The 24,955-nt window shown below is 39.5% G+C and overlaps 1 protein-coding gene across 1 annotated transcript in view; it reads right to left on the bottom strand.

Annotated features, from left to right (window-relative positions):
- Positions 1-229: 229 nt before the first annotated feature.
- nomo (nodal modulator) overlaps positions 230-24,955 on the bottom strand; it is a 63,612-nt gene continuing 38,886 nt past the window's right edge. The window contains exons 19-31 of the mRNA XM_078559150.1: positions 24,742-24,951; positions 18,483-18,565; positions 16,218-16,374; positions 13,711-13,837; positions 12,500-12,613; positions 11,736-11,863; positions 9,858-9,999; positions 7,008-7,091; positions 4,915-5,025; positions 4,211-4,312; positions 3,950-4,069; positions 2,409-2,501; positions 230-497 (exon numbers count right to left, since the gene is read on the bottom strand). Of these exons, the coding sequence (XP_078415276.1) occupies positions 366-497; positions 2,409-2,501; positions 3,950-4,069; positions 4,211-4,312; positions 4,915-5,025; positions 7,008-7,091; positions 9,858-9,999; positions 11,736-11,863; positions 12,500-12,613; positions 13,711-13,837; positions 16,218-16,374; positions 18,483-18,565; positions 24,742-24,951 (1,603 nt within the window). The 3' untranslated portion in view covers positions 230-365. The remainder of the gene's footprint in view (positions 498-2,408; positions 2,502-3,949; positions 4,070-4,210; positions 4,313-4,914; positions 5,026-7,007; positions 7,092-9,857; positions 10,000-11,735; positions 11,864-12,499; positions 12,614-13,710; positions 13,838-16,217; positions 16,375-18,482; positions 18,566-24,741; positions 24,952-24,955) is intronic.

The following is a 24,955-nucleotide window of genomic DNA, read 5'->3' as shown; positions in this document are numbered from 1 at the left end:
CATTATAAAACAAGCACCATTGATTTCATGGCTTTGTGAGTTCGAACAACAGTGAAAATAAATTAATTTATCTTTTATAATCCAAATTCTGTCCCAGTAGTATGTTTTTTAAATCTTCAAACCAATTCAGATCATTGATTAAAAATTAACAAATGTAACCCCAAATTTTAATATAAATACAATCAAAGTACATTTTATTTCAAGTCCGTGGAGGTTAGCAGTAAAAAAGCCAGACTCAGAATATGTAACGATGACGGAGTTTAACAAAAATGGAAGTATTTCAACTGAACAAACCGGACAGTGAATAAGGACTCCGCAACTGCACAGAACTGGCTTGAAAGCTCAGCCAGTTCATTCGTTGGTATCTATGTGCGCCGTGTCTTCTGTCTTTTGGCTTGTCTCTTCGCCTCCTCCTGACTAACACCATCTAAACCACCTTGGCTGAGTGCCCGCACACCCTGTAAGCGATTTATCAACTGCATCAGCAATGGGATGAGCTGCAGGGGGAAGAGGATAAGTCACACCCATTATACTCAATACTCTGAACCGAGCACTTCAATGGGAATGAAGCCTTAATGGGGAAATTTTAACTTAAATCATACTTTAATGAGAACCAAATATAGGGGAAGGCCTTTAAATGGATTTATGAGTTAACTTACACGTTAATTCTTAACAGGAAAATTTAACGGTAAGCCGGGTTTGAGTAATGTAGATAGAAGATCTGCATCGGTCACTAATGTGTAACAAAATTATGATGTATTCAAAAAATCTTTACAAGAACTCATTACAGTGACCAAAGCAAAGCTGACTAAAAGAATAAGCAGGTAGAAAGAGGTCTCTGTCATTCAAAAATAGTGAGCAATGAGAATAAAATCAATTCATTTTGTGTGACCTAACTATTCACTATCAAGCTACGAGGAGGGGGAAAAACATTATCTCAAACAAAACAGCATAATGAATTGTATAAATTCATTACTGCACATGACACAGTAGATAAGAACTCCATGGTTTGCCAGAAAAATTAATGCCACGTGAAATTGGACTGCTTAAATGGCTTTTAAGATCAAATGTGGTACAAATGAAATGCATCCACTGTGTGCAAGAGAAGATTACAACAAAATCTTTTTTCCTCTACAAAGTTGCCATATTCAAACACTTTATGGCACTATCACTGTACAATGCTGAAGCATCGAAAATGTTTTCTCATTCCTAGTACACAAGATTTGAAGAACTAATTTTAAGAGTTTATTATTGCCTCAGCAAACTAAGCAACTGGATTTAATAAGAGTTAACAGTTCCCAGATCTTTCTGCAAACAGCATTATCTGAGGATAGTGCGGCTGAATGAATTTAACACTGAATTTTGTTTACAGAGTTTTCATCCTGTATCTGTGGTTGTATATTTAGAAATATCAACAGCTCACAGCTCCAATGACGATTATTAATGCTGCCACTGAACTTTTAATACTTCCTACTAAAAACAAAATATTTTATAAATATAGCCTCAACACTATCAATGGAATTCACAAAGGGAACATCCCAAAAGTTTATTTTGTTGGAGACACAAATGTTCCTCACAGGTATAGTAAATGGGTGTTCCATTATATCTTCAGAACTTCTATTTAATGCAATTAAATTGAAGCTATTGGATTCTTCGGTTTCTAAAAAAGCACAAATCTGAAATAGTCCAAAGCAGCAGACATTCTTAAGATCAATGAAATCTAGGTAAAAATCAATTCAAATGTGCGTGTCAATTTTAATTTGAGACAGTGAATAGCGGATGCAAGTCCAACCTCCATGTAATATCACTGTGGAAAGTAACATCTAAGCCTGTATGTCGGTATCCCACCACTCCCTGTACTAATATTTCGCATTTTTACCTTCTTTCTAGAATAAATCCCCACAGAGTCTCTTTAAAATAGTGCAAGTAAATTACTGAATTAACAAACATAACTATTTGGGGCAACCTTGAAACGTTCCCTCTCTTGGAGTGAAGCCATGTTGGAAAAAGCAGGAGGGATTTGACATTGGGCTACAAAACACTAAAAAGCTTATTTTGCGACCCACGCTAGTCTAATAAGCTCCAGTAGCAGCTCACAGAATCAGGATTTTATATTTTTCAACCTACAGTGAAAAGCATTTGTGTCTTAATGTTCTGCGCTAATTCAGACAACTCGTATTCAATTTGATTATTTTGCGCATCGGTAACTTGAATTCCTATTTGCACCATTTGCCATGAATGGTTCATACAATAATCTCAGGTACAACTGTATTTCATTTTTTTGTAGTTGGCTTTTTAAAATAAACAATGTTACTTTCTGCCAGAAAATATGCAATAAAATGTCCGTATGCTGTTCCCAGTTGCATGGAACCCCTGTCTAATTTTGAGTGCTTGAAACAGAAGCATACCTTATCATGATTGTAACCTGCCAGAAGCAGCAGCAGGGTAAGAGGCAGAGCAATGTACGACCCCTGGGCAACATCCTGTTCGGGTAGCTTTCTCTGGAAAGAGATGATATAGCACAGTGAGACTGTATTCTTTCAGTACCATTTTCCCCAAACCATCATTCACTGTATTGAAAACATAAATTCTATGTGAAGGGATGACAACATAATTGGTTTCAATTAAAACTAAAGATAGGTAGTTTGAAGTTTTTGATCCTAAAAGACATTTTTATTAGTGTGCTTGTGTAAGGTTTAGGTGCCCACCACAAAATAGTTGCCACCAACTCAAAAAAAAGTGACTTGCATAATCTCCCCTCTACAGGCATGTTGAAAGTAGCAGCTTTAAAAATTGCTCTGAGACCTTTGCAAGTGGGATAATGAAAGCACAGATATACAGAAGTCTATATAAATCAAAAATCCATTTGTGTAATATGTACTGAAACCCATTTACTTTGACTGTCATAAACTCACATTAAAGAACAATGCCTTCATAGAATTTCAGCACTTGACTCAGAAATTTAGCACTTTCCCCTCAATTACACAATTATTTAGTCAGGTCACTATTGCAAAGATGGAAAATGTCTCCAGACATATTCTTATTGCTTCCAAACCAGATCAGACTAATCAGTCTTTCAAAATGAAAAAAATACAGAGTTTAACAACAAAATCATTGCTGCAAACCTCACCAATTTCCCCCCAAAATGTAACATATGGATGATACACTGGCAATAGTCTATACATTTTGACATTGGCTGATGGTTATAAAAACAAATTATAGGTGTCAGTTTATGGGCTGCAATATAAGAAAAATCCAGCTTCTTGATGTTGTTTTAAAATTCATTCTCAGGATATGGGTGTTGCTGGCAAAGCTATTTGTTGCCCATTCCTAGGTGCCCTGGAAAGCCATTACCTTTACAATACCCACCAACCCCACATTCCTTTCCCTAGCCAAAACTGCTTTATATCAAGGAGAAAGTAGCAGTATAAAGCCATCTTAAAACTCTTAAAACTACTGTAGTGAGACTGATGTTTATAGTCAAATAGGACATCTGAATCATCTGCCACACACCCTATCAAGGGAAAAATCAGATTCTGCTTAAAAATCACCTACTGTTAAGTTTAGTTAAATCCAAAGCAGTATTTTAAAATTAATTAGGTAACAATGGATTCAATTAAAATAAAATAAGACAATTTAGGCTTTATGGTATCCAGAACAGGCTTCAGTTTTTAATCTAAAAGGGTGAAGAAACACCCTTCAAAAGAAATCAATCTTCAATAACCATTTCAAAGTCTTGTGTCCAATTAATTTTATCCTCACCAAAGTGCAATGCTTCCATGTAAGAGATAAACGAGTATAATCATGTCTCACTGAATCTGCCAATGTTAAGTCAAAAACATTTCAACATTGCTCAACAATCAATTGTAAAGGATGTTACTGTGGGAAAACAATTTCATTCAAATGTTCTGAAGAATAACTTTAAAATTATTCTTAATAATTCACTTACCGAAGGGGTGAACATAAGGGTAATGTGCTTATGGTAGCCGAGCGCACTGAAGGATATTTGGGGCAAGATGTACTCATACAGTGACTTGGGCAACGTAGACTCCAACACAACTACATAATTCTGCAATAAGGCAGATAATAAGTTAATGGATATAAAATAAGGGAAACGAAACATTTGAGAACAACAAAAGCTATTTCAGTGTTGGCATTCATTTGCACAATAAAGTTTAATACTGTCCAGTTCTACAGAATGCAAACATACCTCTCCGTCCCTTAGCAGTGGTGGGAAATGGAAAAAAAGAGACTGCCCTAGCGATACTGTCTGAATGGGGTTATCCAGGTTTTCACTTTTATACAGCACCACCTGAATAAATTAAACATATGCAGTTTAGCTTTTTTAAAGAACTACGTTTAGATTTCAAATATTTGCATATATTTACAATATCCTACAATATATTTTAAGAAGCTATTAAGTTCACCAAACCGTAACTTATAAAATGGTTGCAATTTTACAATAGTTCTTCATAATGGGGGCTAAAAGTGTAACACAGAATGCCACCGGGAGTTTCATTCCAGACTCAGGCTCCATCCTCTCAGTCATCCACTGGTAATGAATCACAGGTCATAAGACAGACACTTCATCACAGGGAAGGCAGGAGAGAAAACAGGAAAACAATGATCATTAGTTCTCTATTTTCCTGTCCCTGGGGACATAAATGAAAGAACATCTTTGGCGAAAGGCTGAGATCAGGTTGCTTAACCAGCCGTTTGGGTTGATTATTATCCGAAAAGGAAGAATGTGAAGGCCTACGGCGAGCAAGGGGAGGAGTGGCTCAAGTTGAACTGCTTCTTCAGAGAGCCAGCACAGGCATGATGGGCTGAATGGCCTCCTTCTGTGTTGTAACCATTCTGAGATTCTGGGGATGGCAGAAAAAGCACTTTTGTAAATAAATCAATCAGGCTCACCCGCAAAGTAGAAAGGTGCTCAGGCGAAGTGATAACATTTCCACTTAAATCAAATTGATTAATTTGTCGGAATGCTAGAATATTCACACCATCAATATCGCTGCTGTCGACCTGTACAAACAAGATTCAAAGGAATTAAGTAAACTAGGTTCATGCTGTGACCATTTTATTCTACTGCAGAAGGAATAACTAGAAAGCTTTATACACAAAAGTATGTAAAGGCAATGTCTGTTCTGAGACCAATTTCTTGTCGAGTATTTATTTTATTAATGGTGGTAATTAAACTGGCATAATGGTACATTTTTGACAGGTGAAGATTAGATTTCCCTAAAGTTTTAGAAAATATTTTATAAACATAAACTCTGCGGTTGAACAGATTTATAAATCTAGATTTTACGTCCACCAGTCTGGACCCTTCGCATTTTGGTCAGCCTAGAAGCTGAGTCAGCCCACAGTAGGTCCAGGGAGGGCAGGAGGCAGCGGTGAGGAAAGGGGGCGAGTGCGGACTGGCCAATGGTATTAATTTGGAGGTAAGAGGAGCACTCCTGGCTCCACATTAAGTTAAGTTTCAAGGAGAACCTTATTTGACTGTTTCTTCAGGAGCCTTCAATGACCCTGACAGAACCACTGGTGAGGACTGCTGGAGTACCTGTGCACATTTCAGCTAGGCACCAGGGCCACTTAATGCAAGCTTTGGTTGAACGCGCCTTGGGTTTAGGCTCCAGTCTCTCAGGAGGCATGGGTTCAAATGCCACCTCTACCAAAATTTCACCAAGTTTGAAGTCAAATAAATTCTAACGTTTTCCTTTCAGTCAGTATAAGTCTAGATGAGCAATATTAGAGCAGCCCAGAACAAGAAGTACCTCACAGCTTTCTGAATCCCCCTCAACACTGTTTGCAAGCAACAGCACGGCTACACACAGTCAATGAGCTAGTGAATTAACAAGTGAGTCACAGCACACTTGAAGAGCAAGTGACACTGCTAAAGAAACAGGAACCTGTTGCCAAATGGTTCTCATCAGCAGCCTCTTCTTTTGCAAATGTACCAGTCTTTGGCAATTAATGTTGCTATTCAGTGGGAAAGGAAATAACAGTGCTGGCTATTCATCAGTCATCTGTGATACATATATGGGCAGCATATAGGCTGATAAAAGCAGCTTATCCTCTCAGGGAAACTGAAAGTGGGAACGCTGGCAGCACTGTCACTGTATTGGAGGTTGGCTGCAGGTTTCTTTGCAGCAGATGGCACAATTCCTTGACTGGCTCCCTAGTATGAGAGTAAAGGCAACTCCCCTGGTCACCGCCAGATAGGTGCACCAGGGCCTGTGGATGATGTTTAGCGTTACTGCAGCTGCTCCGTCCCATTCAGGGGCCTGAAAATTCCTGTGACATGCTTTTCAATCTTAAATCACAGCAATCATGAAACACTGTGTTTCAAAATCAAGCCGCCTCATAATTTAAACGTCCCTCGCTGATCAGCACAGGATGCTGCAGCTTGTATACAGATACCTCCCTAAGCTCCAGTTAAAGTCTGTATTCTAAGAATTCCCTTTTAATGTTCTCTCTCTTGTGTTCAATTGGTCAGCTTTTTGGGGAAATGAACATTTAAAATCATTTTAGTTTCCATACAAATGTTACATTTGGTTATGAGCATAACTGTTTTAACCTTCTTTAAAAGATTAACTGACCTCCCCAAAAAAACTGGAAACTTAGAAGGAAAAAAATGGCTAAAAAGGTTTTGTAACTTTAAGAGCTCCACTGTACATGGAGCTCCACTTAGGCCCAGTCCATTTGGAGAAAAAAAAATGTACAGCTCAATCCCACCCTAAAAAGATGAGAAATCATGTTATGTTTCATTTAAATAGATCATAAAGCTCTAACCCATTTTGGCTGGCAGCAATTGCATCCAGCTGGGAGATCATGAACAAAAAGTGGCATAGATGTGGCAATACAGATCTGTGCCCAATTCTCCGGGTTCCAATTATCCTTTTCACTACAGCTATGGCCATCAGAAAACCAGTCTTGTTGGAGGAACTTCAAAAATGTGGCTGAAATCTTAAATATAAATACAAGAAATCCCATACACAACTAACCTCCACGGCACGATACTGCGGCAAAGCCCTTTCTATATGGTCATTGCCTTCAGCTTTCAGTTGAATGTGGTACACACAACGAGGCTATAGAGAAAAGACAGGAAAAATAATCAGTTCTCTGTTGAACCTATTTTGAAAACCAAGTGTTAGAAATACATGTATTGAGGAATTCTAATTTTAAAGGTCACTTACTAATTGACCAGCTAGTTTGCATATAAAATTTTAAAATGCTAAACATGCAGGAACATTACAAGTGTGCTACAGCACATTTCGACTCCGACACACTTTGCTTCATAGCTTCTTTCCCAAAAGGTTCCACATGATGAGTTTCTGAACCCAAGCACTTGCTGCGCTGAAGCAATGAGCAGAGGCTCGGCATGTTCATCACAAGTGGGGAAGGCAAAACAAAACAGCATTCAAAAACGGAAGGGAATTTATTTTCAAAATGTAATCTATTACAATACCACCAAAAGGTCGGTTTAACCCTCTGCAAAACAACAACAGTAAGGGGTTTTAGCTCTAATTATGTGGCTTAAATATAATTTTGGTGCATGCACCCATAAATATATAGCAATATAATGTGCCACTGATAATTGTTGACTATTTCACAAGTAATATTTGGTCAGGATAATGTAAAAACTTAGCAAATATTTCTGAAGAAATGTTCAAACATATATACTTTATTTTTCATTATTTTTATTACCAACTTCCCACTAAATCTTTTTATTTATGCCACTGATTTCGAACTGGGGTTCCAGACCCATGGGACGTGGAGATCGCTGGGGGTCATCTGGTTTCTCCGTTATCAGATTTCAGCATTTGTTTGTACCTAATGGCTTAATGGCATGTTATTTAGACTGCTAACTATTAATGAAAATGTATCTTCCACAATAGCTGCACTATTTATCTTTTAGTAGCGGACACTTTTTCAGAAGCCAGGAGAGGTTAAGATGAAAGCAGAGCTACAAACTGTAAAATCTCAGCCTTATATGTCTCCAAAACAAAATTTTAGATTGGTCAATATACATTGAAAGCAGCCGTATCTCCAGACAATGACCATGGTGTTCGTGGCACACCATAATCGGGTTGCCTGACTGAAGACCAGAAGTCTTTGAAGTCAAGCTAATTAAGATAGCTATTTCCTAAACTAAACGGGTTTGTGCTCTGTCAGCTTCAATCACTGTCAACCAACATTACAAATCAAAGCAAAAAACTGCGGATGCTGGAAATCCAAAACAAAAATAAAAATACCTGGAAAAACTCAGCAGGTCTGGCAGCATCTGCGGAGAGGAGCACAGTTAACGTTTCGAGTCCGTATGACTCTTCAACAGAACATTTCTATCCATTGTTTAATCTCTACCTTTTAGCCTATTTCAATCCCATCCCCTCCCCCCACCACACCCCACTAGGGCTATCTGTACCTTGCTTGTCCTGCTTTCTACCCTTAATTAGCACATTCCTTAGATAATATCACCACCTTCAACACCTCTTTGTCCTTTTGTCTGTGACATCTTTTGGCTATCTCCACCTATCACTGGTCCTCTATCCAGCTCTACCTGTCACACCCCCCCTTAAACCAGCTTATATTTCACCTCTTTTCTATTTTTACTTAGTTCTGTTGAAGAGTCATTTGGACTAGAAACGTTGACTGTGTTCCTCTCCGCAGATGCTGCCAGACCTGCTGAGTTTTTCCAGGTATTTTTATTTTTGTTTAACATTACAAATCATTCTGTTTACTGACAAGGGTTAAGTGAATGATAATTTGGAGGCTAGGGAAGCAGGTACAGACGTTATTTACAGAAGGATCTCTGCAAAGTAACATGTTTAAAAGTTTTTTTTTGGCATAAAGGTCCTGTGTTTCTATTCAACTTTTATTCCAGTTCTTTCATGCCAACCATTTGTTTTTCATGTCTCAGCAGGGAGACACAGCTCCATGAGGCTGAGTTAAATGATCCTGAAAAAGACTCAACTGAACATTTTCTTATGTTGAAGATAGTGTAAAGTAATGTATAAGTTGAGCATTTGATTTGCTTATTACTCTGCTGGGTCCCTTTTGTTTCTGTGTGCTCATGCCATTGTAAACCGCATTATTAGTTTTAGCTTTGCTGCAAGTCTGATAATATATCATCTTTTCGACTGAACATGTGTACAATAGTGGTACAAAATAACTTGGTTAAAAAGGTAATTATTAATCCTCCAGCATACTACTCCTTGCCACAATATGGAGAGGAGAAACCTTTAAAGGCTCAAATCTCAAGATGATTTGTCGGAACTGGAATTGATAACCAATGAGCAGCTTATTAAAAAACAAAGCAAAGGAAGAGCGGGTGCAAAAATAATTATTTTCCTTTTCCGGTATATGTGGTCATTTTACCCCCAATCCCTTTTCCGTTCTACATCCCTCACCTTTACCACGTTTCGGTTCTTACAAAGGGTCATATGAAATAAAGCATTAACTTTTTTTTATCTTTCTCCATGGATGCTGCCTGGCCTGCTTTGACTTTCCAGCATTTTCTCTGTTTTTAGTTCTTATCGAAACTGCAATTTGCTGTGAAGTCAATAAAGGAAGTTGGGAGAGAGCCCAAACCCCAACAACAGAGTCCCCCACAATATGTTAATGTTTTCAAGGGGTCCATGTGATAATGTCAATTTCTGCAGGGTTCCCCATAAAAAAGTTAGAAAACCAGTGGTTTCCATTACCGTATGTCAATTTTGGCCATACACCATTTTGTTATTGTTTTCATACGTCATCAAATTGGGAAATGCATATTAAAAGTACATGAGAAACGCTCTTCAATAAACATTTTCATAATTAAGTAGATCCATGAGAATTAAATTAGTAACCCTAACCAGCAAGCCACGGAGACGGAACTTTCCATCTTCATCAGTCACTGTATCCTCTCCATAAATGCTACAATCTTTCTGGCCAACAGCTTCCACAGCAACTCCTTGTTCCGGTTCCCCGTTTAGTGAGGACACCGTTCCATAACAGCTTTAAAAAAAAAAATGGGTGTTTTAGACTTTTATGGTAATACTTTAAACAAATCTTCCCAAATCATTTTGCCTGCAATTTGCTTTAAATCCTTTACAGAACATTTAATAATCAATTACAGAGCTTTTACACGTAATCTAGAACAAAAGCGCACAGCATGCAAATCAACAAAGCATTTGAACATCTCACTGCAGAACTCGGGTAAAGCTCTTATTTTGGTAAAATATTCACTTTCAAGATTCGTTGTTGGGTGCACTTCACATCGTTTGTGACACGCTATGACTGGACGTTTTACTGCAGAACAGGCTTTCAAATTGCAATAAGGGAACAGTGAACAGCATAATCATCACACACATGACAAAGTGGAGAGGGGGGGTGACACTGTAGCTCAATCTAAAACACTTGTTTTTTATTCTGGGGATGTAACAGTCACTGGTAGGGCCATCATTTGTTACTTATCCCAACTGCCTTTGAGGTGGTGGTGGTGAGCTGCCTTCTTGAATCGCTGCACTCCACGTAGCGTAGGTACACCCACAGTGCTGTTAGGAAGGGAGTTCCAGGCTCCTGACTCTTTTGAAATAGAGCCTTTAATATTGTAAAATGTCCCAAAGCACTTCATGGGAGCATTAGCAAACATAATTTGACACCTAGCCACATAAAGAGAGATGAGGGCAAATGAGCAAAACCTTAAGCAAGAGATAAGTTTGAAGAAACATCTTAATGCAGCAGAGGTGGAGAGGTTCAGGAAGAAAATTCCAGAGCTTAACACCCAGGCAGCTGAAGGATAGCTGTCAACGGCACAGTGATTAAAACTGAGGATGTGCAAGATGACGATTTATTTATCCTGTAGCTAAATAGGTTCAGCTTTTTAAGAAAATGTCCTTTTTTTATTATTTTCCCCTCCTGCCTTACTATGCTACAAAACATTCCCACCTGAAAGACTTTTCCCCAGCGCTTCCTTTGCAGATAACTACTCAGAATTAATGACAACAGCTTAGAGTGATTCTCCCTCGCATTCCCACTGGTCAATACTTGACTTCCAGTCAACACAGCGGAGATCGCTGTACACTGTGTGGAGCAGCAGGCCATGAACCTATTGGTCTGTGGTGCTTCAGAGTATGTGACTGTTTCCTCTAAATGGAACAACTTCTAATTATTGGAAAAATCTGAGCACTAGGGGTTCATCTCTACTCATATAGAAAAGAATGCGGCTCACGGATATGCACTTAAAATCAGAGTTTCACTAATGTAAAAATGTTCCACTCCAGTTCAGCTATAGGAAACACAGGTTAACAATCATTTTTATGCAGCATATTTAAAGGTTTTAAGACATTTGAAGCAGAGGTTGCAGTCAAGTTCAAGCATGAGGCATTAAATGAATTCTTCAATAAATGCATTATTAGTTTAATACTTGTAGCTTACTTTCACTATAATCAGTAAATTGAATTCCCTTATTAGAGGCTGCTTCACAATAAAATTTCATTCTAACCACCGCATTTCAGTTTTTTAATTTTAAATTGCAAGGAAAAATTGCAATAGTGACAGATTGTGTTTACGAACTGTTCCAGCTGTTACTGGTTCCTATTATAAAACACATCCACTCAAGTTCATCATACCAAAACATACACAGCAACTGTCTCTGAATAATATAGGAAAAATGTATAATAATGCATAGTGCAGGAAAATGTCCAAGAACATTTATTCAGAAACAGATTGTTTTTCTCCCCCCAACAAACCTGTAGGCAGTCCGATGACCTGTAATTTTGATTTTAAGAGTTTGTCCTTCTTGTATTTCGATCATTTGCGACGTGGGTTCGAAGCGAAACTCTTTCATCATGGGTTTGAAGTAGTACTGACCAGGACTCTGCGCACCAATATAAAATACAAGTACAGTTTGCGATTATTTAATGTTTAGATGAAAAAATGAAGATCAGTGGTTACTTGCATTTTATTTCTAGCCCTGAAAGACATATTTCATCCTATAGCAGCTGAAAGTTGTTCCAAATTCATTTATACAAGTGCACTTAAAAGGGAGTGGTGGGACAGTGTGTTAGACCATTTTTTTAAAAATTGGTTTGTAAGATGATGATCCTCTCTCTCTGATAGTTGCAGGAGTCCTAAGCGAAATTAGTCTGTACAGACTCGATTCGGGTTTTTAAATGAGCTCACAGGACAAAGCCGGCCATAATTAGCAAGGCAGATCAGCTGTATGAGAAGTGGCAAAAATGTCACTCCGGTGTACTAACAGGTGTTCCTCTGAGGCTGCAGTGGGCACATTGTAAAGGCAGTGTAATGGGAGCTTTACTATGCACCTGATCTTTGCTGCACATGACTTTGAACCTCCTGATGCTGACTCTTGACAACAAAAGAGAAAAAGCATTCCATTCCCCAGCAAAAGCATGCCTCATTTAAAAGAACATAAAATTAACAGAAAAATCTCCAACCATATTTGGAAATGGCTTAAATAACTTCACTTTTGACAAAGAAAAATAAACTTTACCAGATTTGCAAAAGTCAGCATGCCATTCTCTTGTGTCAGCAGATTAGAACGGAACTGTCCTCCACTAAGAGACAAAAGGACTCCAGCAAGGGGTTGATCATCTTCAGTTTTTATCTGTTTATACAAAAGTTACATTGGTATAAGTTCAAAAAGACTTTAAAAAGAAAATTCACAATTCCATGAATACTACTTACTTTGCAGTAAGAGCTATCGCCATATTATAATTATAATCGTAATTCTATGCAACTAATGAAACCTATTACCCATAGAAGGCGTATTTATTATATAGGAGAGTAGAGTCACTTGGCTCCAATCCCCACATGATTTTAAAACGCAAGACCTCAGAATTAAATATGGAAACAATTTAAATAACTTATTTTCTATTTATATCAGGATACCCCAAACTGCTCCACAACCAGTGAATTACCTTCGGAATTGAAATTGCCAATGAACCAAGCAGACCCATCTATTTGATAAAAGCTAAAGCCAGAACACTCTATGGCTTTAACACTAATCCAGAGGTTATAAGAAAATACATACCTAACTAACATTTCATACTTTAGATTTCCAACCTTTAAAAGTTTGGACTAATTGCACTCCACTGTTAAACCCAAATCAAGTGATTTTTAAACATAAATCCTGGAAATAGTCAACTATATTTTTGAATAATTCTAGAAAAAGAAGTTACAGTTTTGTAATATTATTAATGACAAACAATAAGTAGTGCTAGCGAACAGTTATTTACATGCGCCTCTGTATGAAGCTCTGTGCCATGTGACCATATCTGTATCCTGATTGGTAAACTACAATAAGTAGGTACCCATTGTAACCATGTTCCTTACATGGGTTTGCATCCTCATGAAGTACTTAAATTATGAAATTTATATGCACTTCAATGCCTGCAATGTAGGAATGGTGTATTGTACGTAATTTTAATTCAGCATTCCTTCCTTTAATACCCTGCTGAATTTGTTTGTCTATTTTTGTTACTACGTGATTGTTACATGTTTTTAATCAGATTACTTAGTTTATATGAACTTTTTGATGTAGGCTACACTGTAATTCAGCCTTCGGGCTGCGGACATATTTCTTGAATAAAATACCAAAATGCCATTATAGAAATGTTGCCTGAAATAAAACAAAATGGGTCAAAATTAATTCAGTGCTTAAATAGAAAGTACAATTTGCACAGTGCTTCATATTAAACTTACCTCAAAAGTAACTCCTGCTAATGCAAAAGCTTTAAAATCGCCAAGTGTTCCCTCTAATGCAGTCAAAACAAAACCTTCCTTTTGGGCAGTTACAGAATACTCCTGGTCTCTGTGCAATGGTCCAACTCTTATAAATTCAACAAAAAAAAGATAGTTATACCATCTCTGCTATTTCAAATTGCTTAATAGTATAAGAAGGTGGAAGAAACAGGAAAGAAACAATGCTAAAAACAAAAAACTACTGCGGATGCTGGAAATCCAAAACAAAAACAGAATTACCTGGAAAAATTCAGCAGGTCTGGCAGCATCGGCGGAGAAGAAAAGAGTTGACGTTTCGAGTCCTCATGACCCTTCAACTGCTGCCAGACCTGCTGAGTTTTTCCAAGAAACAATGCTGTTTGAACACCACATCAACCAATTACTTTCACAGCTCCAAATAATCCTTTTGTAAACAAGGTGTAACTTAACATGTTCAGCTCTAACCAAATAATGCAGTGCTTTTGTTTCACATTTTGTAGCAAATACCAACATTGAAAATAATGGTTGTCTTTTAGAGTGAGAATTTCTTTACTGATTTACATAATAGCATTATTTAATAAAACTCCTAGTGATATGGTGCTTAATAGGATATTGCTTTGTAAGGGTAATTTTTAATTTATGTTGATATAGTCCTTTCAGTACGTCCCCTCATGTACATGAAAGCAAATTCCTTTGTGAAACAAGAGAAATCAGTAGCTAGGGTAAGAGAAGTCACTGCAGGAGGTTCTCTGCCAAAACTAGATTAGGTAATCGTGGAACCAGGAAAAAGCAGGCCCATTTAGGTGGGGCACAGAGACGAGGTGTTGGAGGAGAATGGCGTAGTCAACAGCATCAAAGGCTGCAGTCAGGTCAAGAAGGATGAGAATTGATAGTGCATCATGATCATGGTCACCTAGGATGTCAGTTGTGACTTTGATAAAAACAATTTCAATGCAGTGACAGGGGTGGAAACATGATCAGTGAGGGTGAAACATGGAGCTACAGGAATGACGAGCATGGATTTGAGATGGGGCACCAAGTTCTTAGGGAGGTCTTTTGGCGCAGTGGGTAGGTTCCCTGTCTCTGAGCCAGAATCTCCAGATTCGAGTCCCACGCTAGGGCTTAATGGTCAAGGAAGGTGCATTCATAACATGGCCAAACATGTTGATTATCAACTTGTAAATCCTTCCAACACACGTCAATGTCAGGCAGTAAGAGCAGGAGAGAATCCTGGTCAGCCACATGATGGAAAGGAAGTGGCAGCCTCTACCATAGCTCCAGATTATGACATGCATGTAAAAGTTTATGTTGCCAGAGAAACTCAAGACTCCCTGAATGAACTGTAACACACCACCACCACCACCACCATGTTCTTGGGCCTGGGAGGAGAAAGAAAGGTTGTAAAAGGGGAGGAAGTTTGCAAGGAGAGACTGGGCATGAGTAAGTTTTTTGAGGAGGGGTGATGACATTAGATTTGAAAGGGATGGTGGAGAATTGGGTGCCGTGTTGGACGGTTCAGCAAGTTTGCTTTTAAAAGCCTTCCCAATAAAGCTTCCTCCGTATCATTTCCAGAGCAGGTCCTACACCTGTGGTTAACCGCTGCAGGTATCCTGGAACAAATTTCTGTGCAGGTTCAGGCCCGAGCAGTGTCAAAAAGTTACTGTCGCAAGCTTCCGTGGACAGGTCCAGGCTGCGCATGTCGTCCCCAGAAGTTTAAGTTCCCACTAAAGTACCGCGCATGTGTGCATATCGGGACTTCTCCTGGATCCCGACGCTCAACAGCAGCAAATATCTGAAAGTTTGCTGATACTCCAATCGAAAGGTCTGGGCCATTATTTATAGAAATCACAGTAATTAAATAGGCACTTTCACAAGTTAAGTACAATTTTACTTCATCTTACCACATACAATTTTGTATTTTATTTCAGATGGTGGGCATTTTTCTCTATATGGAGGTAAGATATGAACTGAAATAAAAATATAAAACTTTGCTCTAGCCATAGATCCACACTGCCCCCTAGTGACTCTAAACCATTATTTGCCTGGGCCTTTTCTTTAGGAGAAGCTAAGAATCTAATCAAAGTGCCCTGTAGCTATTTCCTGTTGAAATGGTCACTCATCTTTTACCTTTAATTAGCTTTTAATCCCTTGCCACCTATTCAAAGTCTGTAATCTTGATTATTTTCCTGCCAGTGTGCATGTGCCCAAATGCTTCAGGGTGCGGTGCAAAGGAAACAGTTTTCAGCTTGTTCCTGCAATGTGTACCATGTATGCCACTTTCAATTTCTTGATTGCAAGGGACTGATCCCAGAAGTACGCACAACTCAATTTTTTTCCACAAACTCGAATTCTTACATAAAGGCTGGAATATTACTAAATGAGACAGAGCAACAGAAAATATCATCTATGGTACTGCAGCACTAAAAGTCAAAACGTCAACTTGATTAAATTTACCACGCTGAAACCTCCATCAAATTTCTTCAGCTTACCTGTATGACCCCTCTTCATTAGTGAATACAGTGATAAGTGGTTTAGAGGTTTTCTCGGTGATAATAATCTCCACGCCTTCCAACGCTGGGTATATCTGTCCCTCTAGAAATAGCCCAGCTTTCCCCTGAATCTCTATTAGTCTTCCAGGACAGCTATCTGCAATAAAATGCTATTCTTTAATGTGGCATCGCACTGTAAATGTCTAATATAAATTGTAGAAGCACTTTGCTGTACGAAGACCATTGAAAAAACACCTTAGCAAACAGCAAATGAAAATATTTACCGAGTCTGTACGAAAAACAATTTTTTTTCCACACTGATGGTTGGAAGCAGTTTGTAATTTTTTTTTTGAGGCAGCCAAGAATCCAATTAGTTCCCTCATCTAGATAATTAAATACTCTGCACATCGAATCAAAAATTACAAGATATTTTTAGAAAAGCTGAAATCATTCAGGTCACCATATATTACAGCAGCTCCATTTAAAATTATGAGAATTAATCATGTCAGAGTCAAGTACTGCATGCAGATTGAAATTATATAAAACAGTAAACATAATTAGTAGGGTCAAAATGATTACATTAACAGCATGAACTCTTCATCCTGAAACGTTTCTATTTAATTGTTCCAATATACATGCAGTGTGCAAATTTCAGTTGAATGCAGAAAATGATTACAATGGTTGATTATTAAAACATAGAGTAGTTCTTTGTCAGTAATAAAACTGAAAGGGCTGGGAATTTTTAAATGCATAAATTGTAGGAAAAAAATTGCCACAGGAGTAACTTCACAAACAAGGCTCCTTCATCCAAAATATTTGCACACACATTACCAATTTCAAATGTTATTTATCTGATATGCAAAAATTATTGCATAGACTTGAATGAAAAGCTTAGTTTCTCTTTCCAAATCTAAGCGATGTTGCATCCCAATTAAATTATATGACTAATCTTGAATCATCCTCTGATTTTACCAATCGTGCTCCAGGGGAAGTGTTCCAACATATTAAAAAAAAGTCTTTGCTTAAAAATGTTAAGCGCAAGACAAAGAGGCTGTGCTTCAGATTAATACAAATCTTAACTTTCCAATCAATTACTTCTAATCCTTTCACTGAACTAAAATAAATCCATTGCCTTGGGTAATGTTTCTTCTTGCTTCATCAGCACTGAGCCCTTCTCCTTACTAGAACTTCATGTACCTTGAATTATGTCTAAAATATTACACAAGTCACTATTCAAAATACCAGCAAAAATGATTAAACTTATTCTAAAAGGTGCATGAAATCAACTAGAGCAGTGTGTCCAAACTAATGCACAGGTCATTTCCAGTCCATAAACCTTGGCAATTCAGCCTTCAAAGTCAAGACATCTCCAGTTCATTTCTATTTGTATTTTTTCTTGCTGCTTTGTTACATTTTTTTAAAAAAGCGCAAACCTGAAAATTTAAGTGAGCTGATCTCTCAGCACCACTGCCCAAATGTTAGATATATGCTAAATCAGAAAAGCAAATTGGTTTTTAGCTGTATGCAAATTAACAGGCACACTGATTTAAAACTGTGATGATAAAAAGCTTAGAACAGTGAACCCCAATTATATTACACTGCTGCCTGGGCTCAGAGATGTGTATCCTGACTAATTCATTGTAATTAGAAAGAGAATTTCTCCAGTAGTCAAGATACCTATCTTTGTTTGTAATGTTGATAACTCATATTATTCATTTTTATCTCTTGCTTTAGAAATTATAAATTGCTTGCTCACCACTCTTAAAGGATTTTTTTGCTGCCTTCCCCTGTTAGCTTGAGATGGGGGCAAGTGATCTGCTCCTCAGAGTTTTCTCAAGGTAGGTTATGGTGCTTTTCAAGCTGTTTCTCTCACTCCATCCCCTCAATTTCTCTTAAGTGACAAAACACTCCTGAAGCATCATATTCAGCTAACTCAGAAATGGCAAGTCTCAGCCATGAAGTCTTACTACTCCAAATTTTAGTTGAGGGTAGACAAACAAATGCATTTTGCTGCTAAATATGCCAAGCTCCCAATAGAATTTTTAAATCCATTCTTGGTGTGGGCAAAAATGTTGGGTAATGCCAAGAGACTGGAAAATGGCTACCATATTCATGTGCTGCAGGAACCTAACAATTAGCATGCCTTTAGTAATTAACATGAATATTCAAAATTATTGAGAAGTGAATTAAACGAGTGCAAAACATTCAAAACTGCACAATCTTTTCATCTGTAGTGTTTAAGTCTTCAAGCTCAGTAAAGGTTACCTCCTGTAATGATGGCCTCCACTGATGGAGGATAGAAGAGAAGTTCCTTTGATGAGGGTGTGACTGCAATCTTTTCTCCAGCTCTACCAGGGAAAGCAAGACAATTATACAATCAGAAGCAGCATTGCCACAATCACCCATCTAGTATCTACACATCTAAAATAATGTGGGTTAAACATGAAAACTTGGTGATATTTTGTACTGTAAATCTAAACTGTCAAACAAGTGAAACATAGTAAAGTTGATTTTAGAAAATAAAAACACTGCAGAGAAAGTGAAATGCATATCAGATTTTTAAATATAAAAGCTAAACATGATCAAATTCCAACCACAAAATGTGTTTTTTGCATTTCAAACTAGATACTCAGGGGGATTAGTGTTCAATGATAGAAAGGAACAGCCCAAAGACAGATGTCCTCTACACGCCATTGAAATGAGTGGAGAGCATATATGGAGACATATTCACACACCTAACTCCCGTTAATACCGCCTTTGTTGTAACTTTATGATAAAATGGTCTGTAAAATCAGATTTTTATTTACCTTCCTCAACGTTGAGACACTAATCAAAACAATAGCTTCCTTTTTAACCACAGATAACTATTGAGAATATTTCTATTTGTTTTACAATACTATTAAAATACAGCATGTAGCAGGATTAAGGGCCCAAGAAGATAATGAGAAAATCCCTCATTAAATTTGGTGAATGTGCGACTACATATTTTGAAGTTACTGCAGCAAACCAGCCTTTGGTCACCTGGAGAATGTTTATAGATGTGCTGGCGTTATTAGCTTTCTTGTTTTGAAAGTCACACGAAAGGTAAAAAAATAGGTCACTTTTCCAATTCTGGAGAATATTCAAAAACACATTTTCCTTTACAGAGCCAAGACTGTTTCTTACAGGCACCTGAATAGAATTGATACTAATGAATGGAAGACATCCAAGGAATTTGGTTACAATCTGATAAGATGTTGAACTTAGTAAAGTGACAAAATGGTGCTCATGAATCACAGCATAACCCAAATCATCCCACTTCCAGTGGAGATGAAAGAATTAATAATGGTTACAATGCATAATGTAAAAAGAATTCTTAGGTCACTGCAAATCGCTTTTCTAAAAGTGAAAGTTATCAGGTGACTTTTTTCCTCAATTTACATTTTTAATTGTAAAATATCAAATACAATCTCTTTTCACTTTTCTAGTGTTTTAAATAGCTGTATCTAATGTTATGACTGTTAGACATTATAAGACAGTTGTGTGTTAAGCTGTCTCCTTTAATTCAAGGTAAACTGGAGGAGTGGAGAGGGGCATGTGATGGTGTTGTTTGGCGACTGGCCCATGTGACTAGGTTGCCATAGGGACAGGGGCCCCAGGTCAAGCCCCATTGACACTCAAGAGCTTTCACTTCTGGACACAAAGGGAGAAGCAGCTGGCCTTGCTGCAGACTCTCAGAATGAGTCAGGTCGAAGGAGCAGAAATGAAAACACACAACAGGTGCTCCTATGCCAAGCAGAAGAAAAATATCGCTTTTGGGCTAACCACCCAGCAAAGGGCTGGTGGAGGCAGAATCCATGTTCAACGAAACAAGGATTGTTAAAAGTTAGAGACCGTGTAATCATCAGAGGGAACATTACAATGGGGAGTCCTTTCGATTAAGCTCAAAGGGTTAAGTGAAGAGGGCTTTATTTAAAAGACACTGGAAGATTCACCTTGGTGCAACAGGGAGAGCCTGTTGAAACACTGGGAGGAGTTGGACTTTAAACTTAAGACTATGGCTCATAACTTCCTTTCCCCTGTCACCCCCAAAGATGTGCTGGGGAACTCAACCCAAAAGTCCCCACATGAAGATTGAACAGCAATTGCCCGGAAAGTTCAAACTTCCATGGGGCAATTGCTCCGCAATGGGAACCATCCAAAAGTACAATTTAAAACGCAAACTTTGAATGGTCCCGACTGCCTTACAGTAATAGTTACCCAGAAAAAGGTGAATTTTTTTTTATTCGTTCATAGGATATGGGCTTCGCTGGCTGGGCCAGCATTTATTGCCCATCCCTAATTGCCCTCGAGGTGGTGGTGAGCTGCTTTCTTGAACCGCTGCAGTCCACGTGGTGTAGGTGCACCCCCAGTGCAGTTAGGGAGTTCCAGGATTTTGCGCCCCCCCCACCACCCCCCGCCACATTGACCACCTTACCCTCCCCGCACTGACCACCTGACCCACCCCACAACCTTGCCGACTTATCTTACAAACTTATCTTCTCCCTGGCTTTTCAAAGCAGCTGGACCTTTGAACCAGCTTATATTTCACCTCTTTTCTATTTTTACTTAGTTCTGTTGAAGAGTGATACGGACTCAAAACGTTAACTGTGTTCCTCTTTGCAGCTGCTGCCAGACCTGCTGAGTTTTTCCAGGTATTTTTATTTTTGTTTTGGACCTTTAAACTTATCTGGTTTATGGCAACTAGTGCCGTAAAAAAGGGGTCGTGTCTTCCTTACTTCCGATTAATCCTGCAACAGTGAAAGAACTGTGGTATATTTCCAAGTCAGGATGGTGAGTGGCTTGGGGGGCAACTTCCAGGTGGTGGTGTTCCCATCTATCTGCTGCTGTTGTCCTTCTAGATGGTAGTGGTTGTGGGTTTGGAAGGTGCTGTCTAAAGACATGGGTACCCGCATGGGCCCCAGTTATGTCTGTCTTTTTGCTGGGTATGTGGAACCTTCCTTGTTCCAGTCCTACTCAGGCCCCCTCCCACAACTCTTCTTCCAGTACATCGATGACTGTTTCGGTGCTGCTTCATGCTCTCGCCTGGGCCTGGAAAAATTTATTGATTTCGCTTCCAATTTCCACCCCTCACTCATCTTCACATGGTCCATCTCTAACACTTTGCTTCCCTCCCTTGACCTCTCTGTCTCCATTTCTGGTGATAGACTGTCCACCTATATTCATTTCAAGCCACTGACTCTCACAGCTATCTCAACTACAGCTCCTCACACCCTGCTTCCTGTAAGGACTCCATCCCATTCTCCCAGTTCCTCCATCTCCATCACATCTGTTCTGATGATGCTACCTTCCAAAATAGCGCTTCTGACATGTCTTCCTTTTTCCTGAACCGAGGATTCACCCCCACTGTGGTTGACAGGGCCCTCAACCGTGTCCGACCCATCTCCCGCACCTCTGCCTCACATCTTCCTCTTCCTCCCAGGACCATAATAGGGTCCACCTTGTCCTCACTTTTCACCCCACCAGCCTCTGCATTCAAAGGATCATCCTCTGCCACTTCCGTCAGCTCCAGCACGATGCCACCACCAAACACATCTTCCCTTCACCTCCACGCTGTCAACTTTCTGTAGGGACCATTCCCTTCGTGACACCCTGGTCCAGTCCCCCATCACCCCCAACTCCTCATCCCCTTCCCATGGTGCCTTCCCATACCCACATTCTCCACTTTGGTGGATTGAGAAGTGGTTAGCAGACAGGAAAGAGAGAGTAGGAATAAATGGGTCTTTTTCAGAGTGGCAGGCAGTGACTAGTGGGGTACCACAGGGATCAGTGCTTGGACCCCTGCTATTCACAATATCCATCAATAATGAGGGAACCAAATCTAATACTTCCAAGTTTGCTGATGACGCGAAACTTAGTGGGAATGTGAGTGGTGAGGAGGATGTTAAGAGGCTTCAAGGCTATTTAGAGAGGTTGAGTGAGTAGGAAAATACATGGCAGATGCAGTATGACGTGGATAAGTGTGAAGTTATCCACTTCAGTAGGTAAAACAAAACGGCAGAGTATTATTTAAATGGTGATAGATTGGGAAATGTTGATGTACAAGAGGCCCTGGGTGTCCTTGTACACCAATCACTGGAAGCAAGCATGCAGATACAGCAAGCAGTTAAGAAGGCAAATGGTATGTTGGTCTTCATTGCGAGAGGACTTGAGTCCAGGAGCAAGGATGTTTTACCACAGCTGTACAGCACCTTGGTAAGTATTGTGTGTAGTCTTGGTCTCCTTACCTAAGAAAGCATATACTTGGCATAGAGCAAGTGCAGCGAAAGTTCACCAGACTGATTCCTGGGACGGCAGGATTGTTATATGAGGATAGATTGGGTCGACTATGTCCATATTCACTGGAGTTTAAAACAATGAGAGGGGATCTCATTGAAACATATAAAACTCTGACAGGGCTGGACAGACTGGACGCAGGGATGATGTTTCCTCTGGCTAGGGGATCTAGAACAAGGGGTCACAATCTCAGCATATGGGGTAGGCCATTTAGGACTGAGATCAGGAGAAATTTCTTCACTGAGAGCGTGGTGAACCTGTGGAATTCTCTACCATAGAAGACTGTGGGGGCCAAGTCACTGAATATGTTTAAGGAGGAAATAGATAAGATTTCTGGACTCTAAAGGCGTCAAGGGGTATGGGGAGAGTGCGGGAGTTTGGCGGTGAGATAGGAGTTCAGGCATGATCATATTGGATGGCGGAGCAGGCTTGAATGACCTACTCCTGCTCCTATTTTCTATGTTTCTATGTTTCAATCGCAGAAGGTGCTACACCTGCCCCTTTACCTCCACCCTCCTCACCATCCAAGGCCCCAAACATTCCTTTCAGGTGAAGCTTCATTTGCACCTCCTTCAATTTGGCCTATTGTATTCGCTGCTCCCAATGCAGTCTCCTCTACAATGGGGAGACTTAACGCAGACTGGGTGACTGCTTTGCGGAACACCTTCGCTCAGTCTGTAAGCATGACCCAGGCCTTCCTGTCGCTTGCCATTTCCACTCACCACCCTGCTCTCATGCCCACATGTCCGTCCTTCCCTGCTGCAATGTTCCAGTGAAGCCCAACGCAAACTGAAGGAATCGCACTTCATCTTCTGATTAGGCACTTTACAGCTTTCTGGACTTAACATTGAGTTCAACAACTACAAATCATGAACTCTCTCCTCCATTTTGACATCTTTTTAACCCAATTTTTTCCCCCAGCATCATCCCCCGCAAAGGGCCATCTATCACTTGTTCTTATGTTTTGCTTTTGCAGACTGCTGACCCTTGTTCTATTAACACATTCTGCTACCTTACCTTTATGTCACGATTAGCACCTTCTTTAGTCTTTAACACTACCATTAATACTCCCTTCATCTTGTGTCCGTGACATCTTAGTCAAACCTCTGCTTAGCTCCCACCTATCCTTGATCTTCTATTTTGCTCCATCTGCTTCACCCCTTTAAACAGTATAAAATCCATTACATTGCTCTGTTTAGCTCTGAAGAAGAGTCATATGGACTCAAAACATTAACTCTGTTTCTCTTGCCACAGGTGCTGCCAGGCCTGCTGAGATTTTCCAGCACTTTCTGCTTTAATTTCAGATTTCCAGCATCCGCAGTATTTTGGGACAGAATTTTTAGGTCGGCGGGTGGGTCCGGGGTCGGCCGGGGAATAGACCACCAACCTCGATCGGCTCCCAACCTTAACACGCACTGATCAGCTCAGCGCTGCCAGGGTGGGGGCGGGAAGAGGGCGGGCGCTGACGTCAGTGCAGGCACGGGCGGGCGAGCGCTGACAGGAAACTCCCTGAAGACAGAGAGCTGCCTCAGGGAGCTGAAGACCTGAAAAGCACTGAATAAAGTTTTTAAAAGCTGGAAAAAAATGTACAAGCCATCACAATCACTCACCTTAACATATACATGATAAAAATGCTGTCCATGTATTTTCATTTTTCTTTCATTTAATAACGGAAACCTCATCCCGCCCTTGGTTGAGGTTTCTTGAAAAATGCTAAGTCCCCCTGGCCGATTCACTCGTCCACCAGCCGTCAGGTTGGACGGACCACAAAAAAATTGGAGACAATTTGCACCTTTAATTACCTTAATTGGCCTCTTAATTGTCGGCGGGCGCACTTCTGACTTTCGCGTGCCCCCCGACCGAAATACCTCACACGATTTCACGTCCGATCGGGTCAGGTGCACGCCCGCCCACCAGCCTAAAAATTCTGTCCTTGCTTTTATTATATATACTTGTTCTGTAGTTTAATGTATTAGTTGTTTACTAAGTAATATTTAGTCAATGTTGATTTTAGTCTGTTTGTTACAGTAAAAAAGTCTTAAACCATGAAATCTTGTCATGTGATTCACTAGAAATTCAAATTTATTTTTGAAAGCTAATGGTCTCTATTGATATCATAACACAAATGTATAAAAATACTAAATAATCTGCTTATACATCGACACTGTTTCTCTTCAGAAATCATGCATTAATAACCATGTATGCTTACCTTGCCCAGTATGAAAATTCATAAACAAAAGGTCCCTCAAGTTCCTCCACAATTTCCTGGGCTGGAGGCTCTCCTTCCACTTCCTTTTGGCCCTTCTTTTCGCGCTCTAGTCTACGTGCCTCTATTTCTGCCAGCTGCTGCTCCTGACGCTGCTCCTGAAGTGATTTCAGAGGTCCCAAGACTAAAGCAGGTTCACTATCAATAGAAGACCTAG

Source organism: Cetorhinus maximus, chromosome 15 (assembly GCF_964194155.1).
Source record: "Cetorhinus maximus chromosome 15, sCetMax3.hap1.1, whole genome shotgun sequence".
In the NCBI taxonomy this organism is placed as follows: domain Eukaryota; kingdom Metazoa; phylum Chordata; class Chondrichthyes; order Lamniformes; family Cetorhinidae; genus Cetorhinus; species Cetorhinus maximus.
This window is presented reverse-complemented; position numbering and strand designations above follow the sequence as displayed.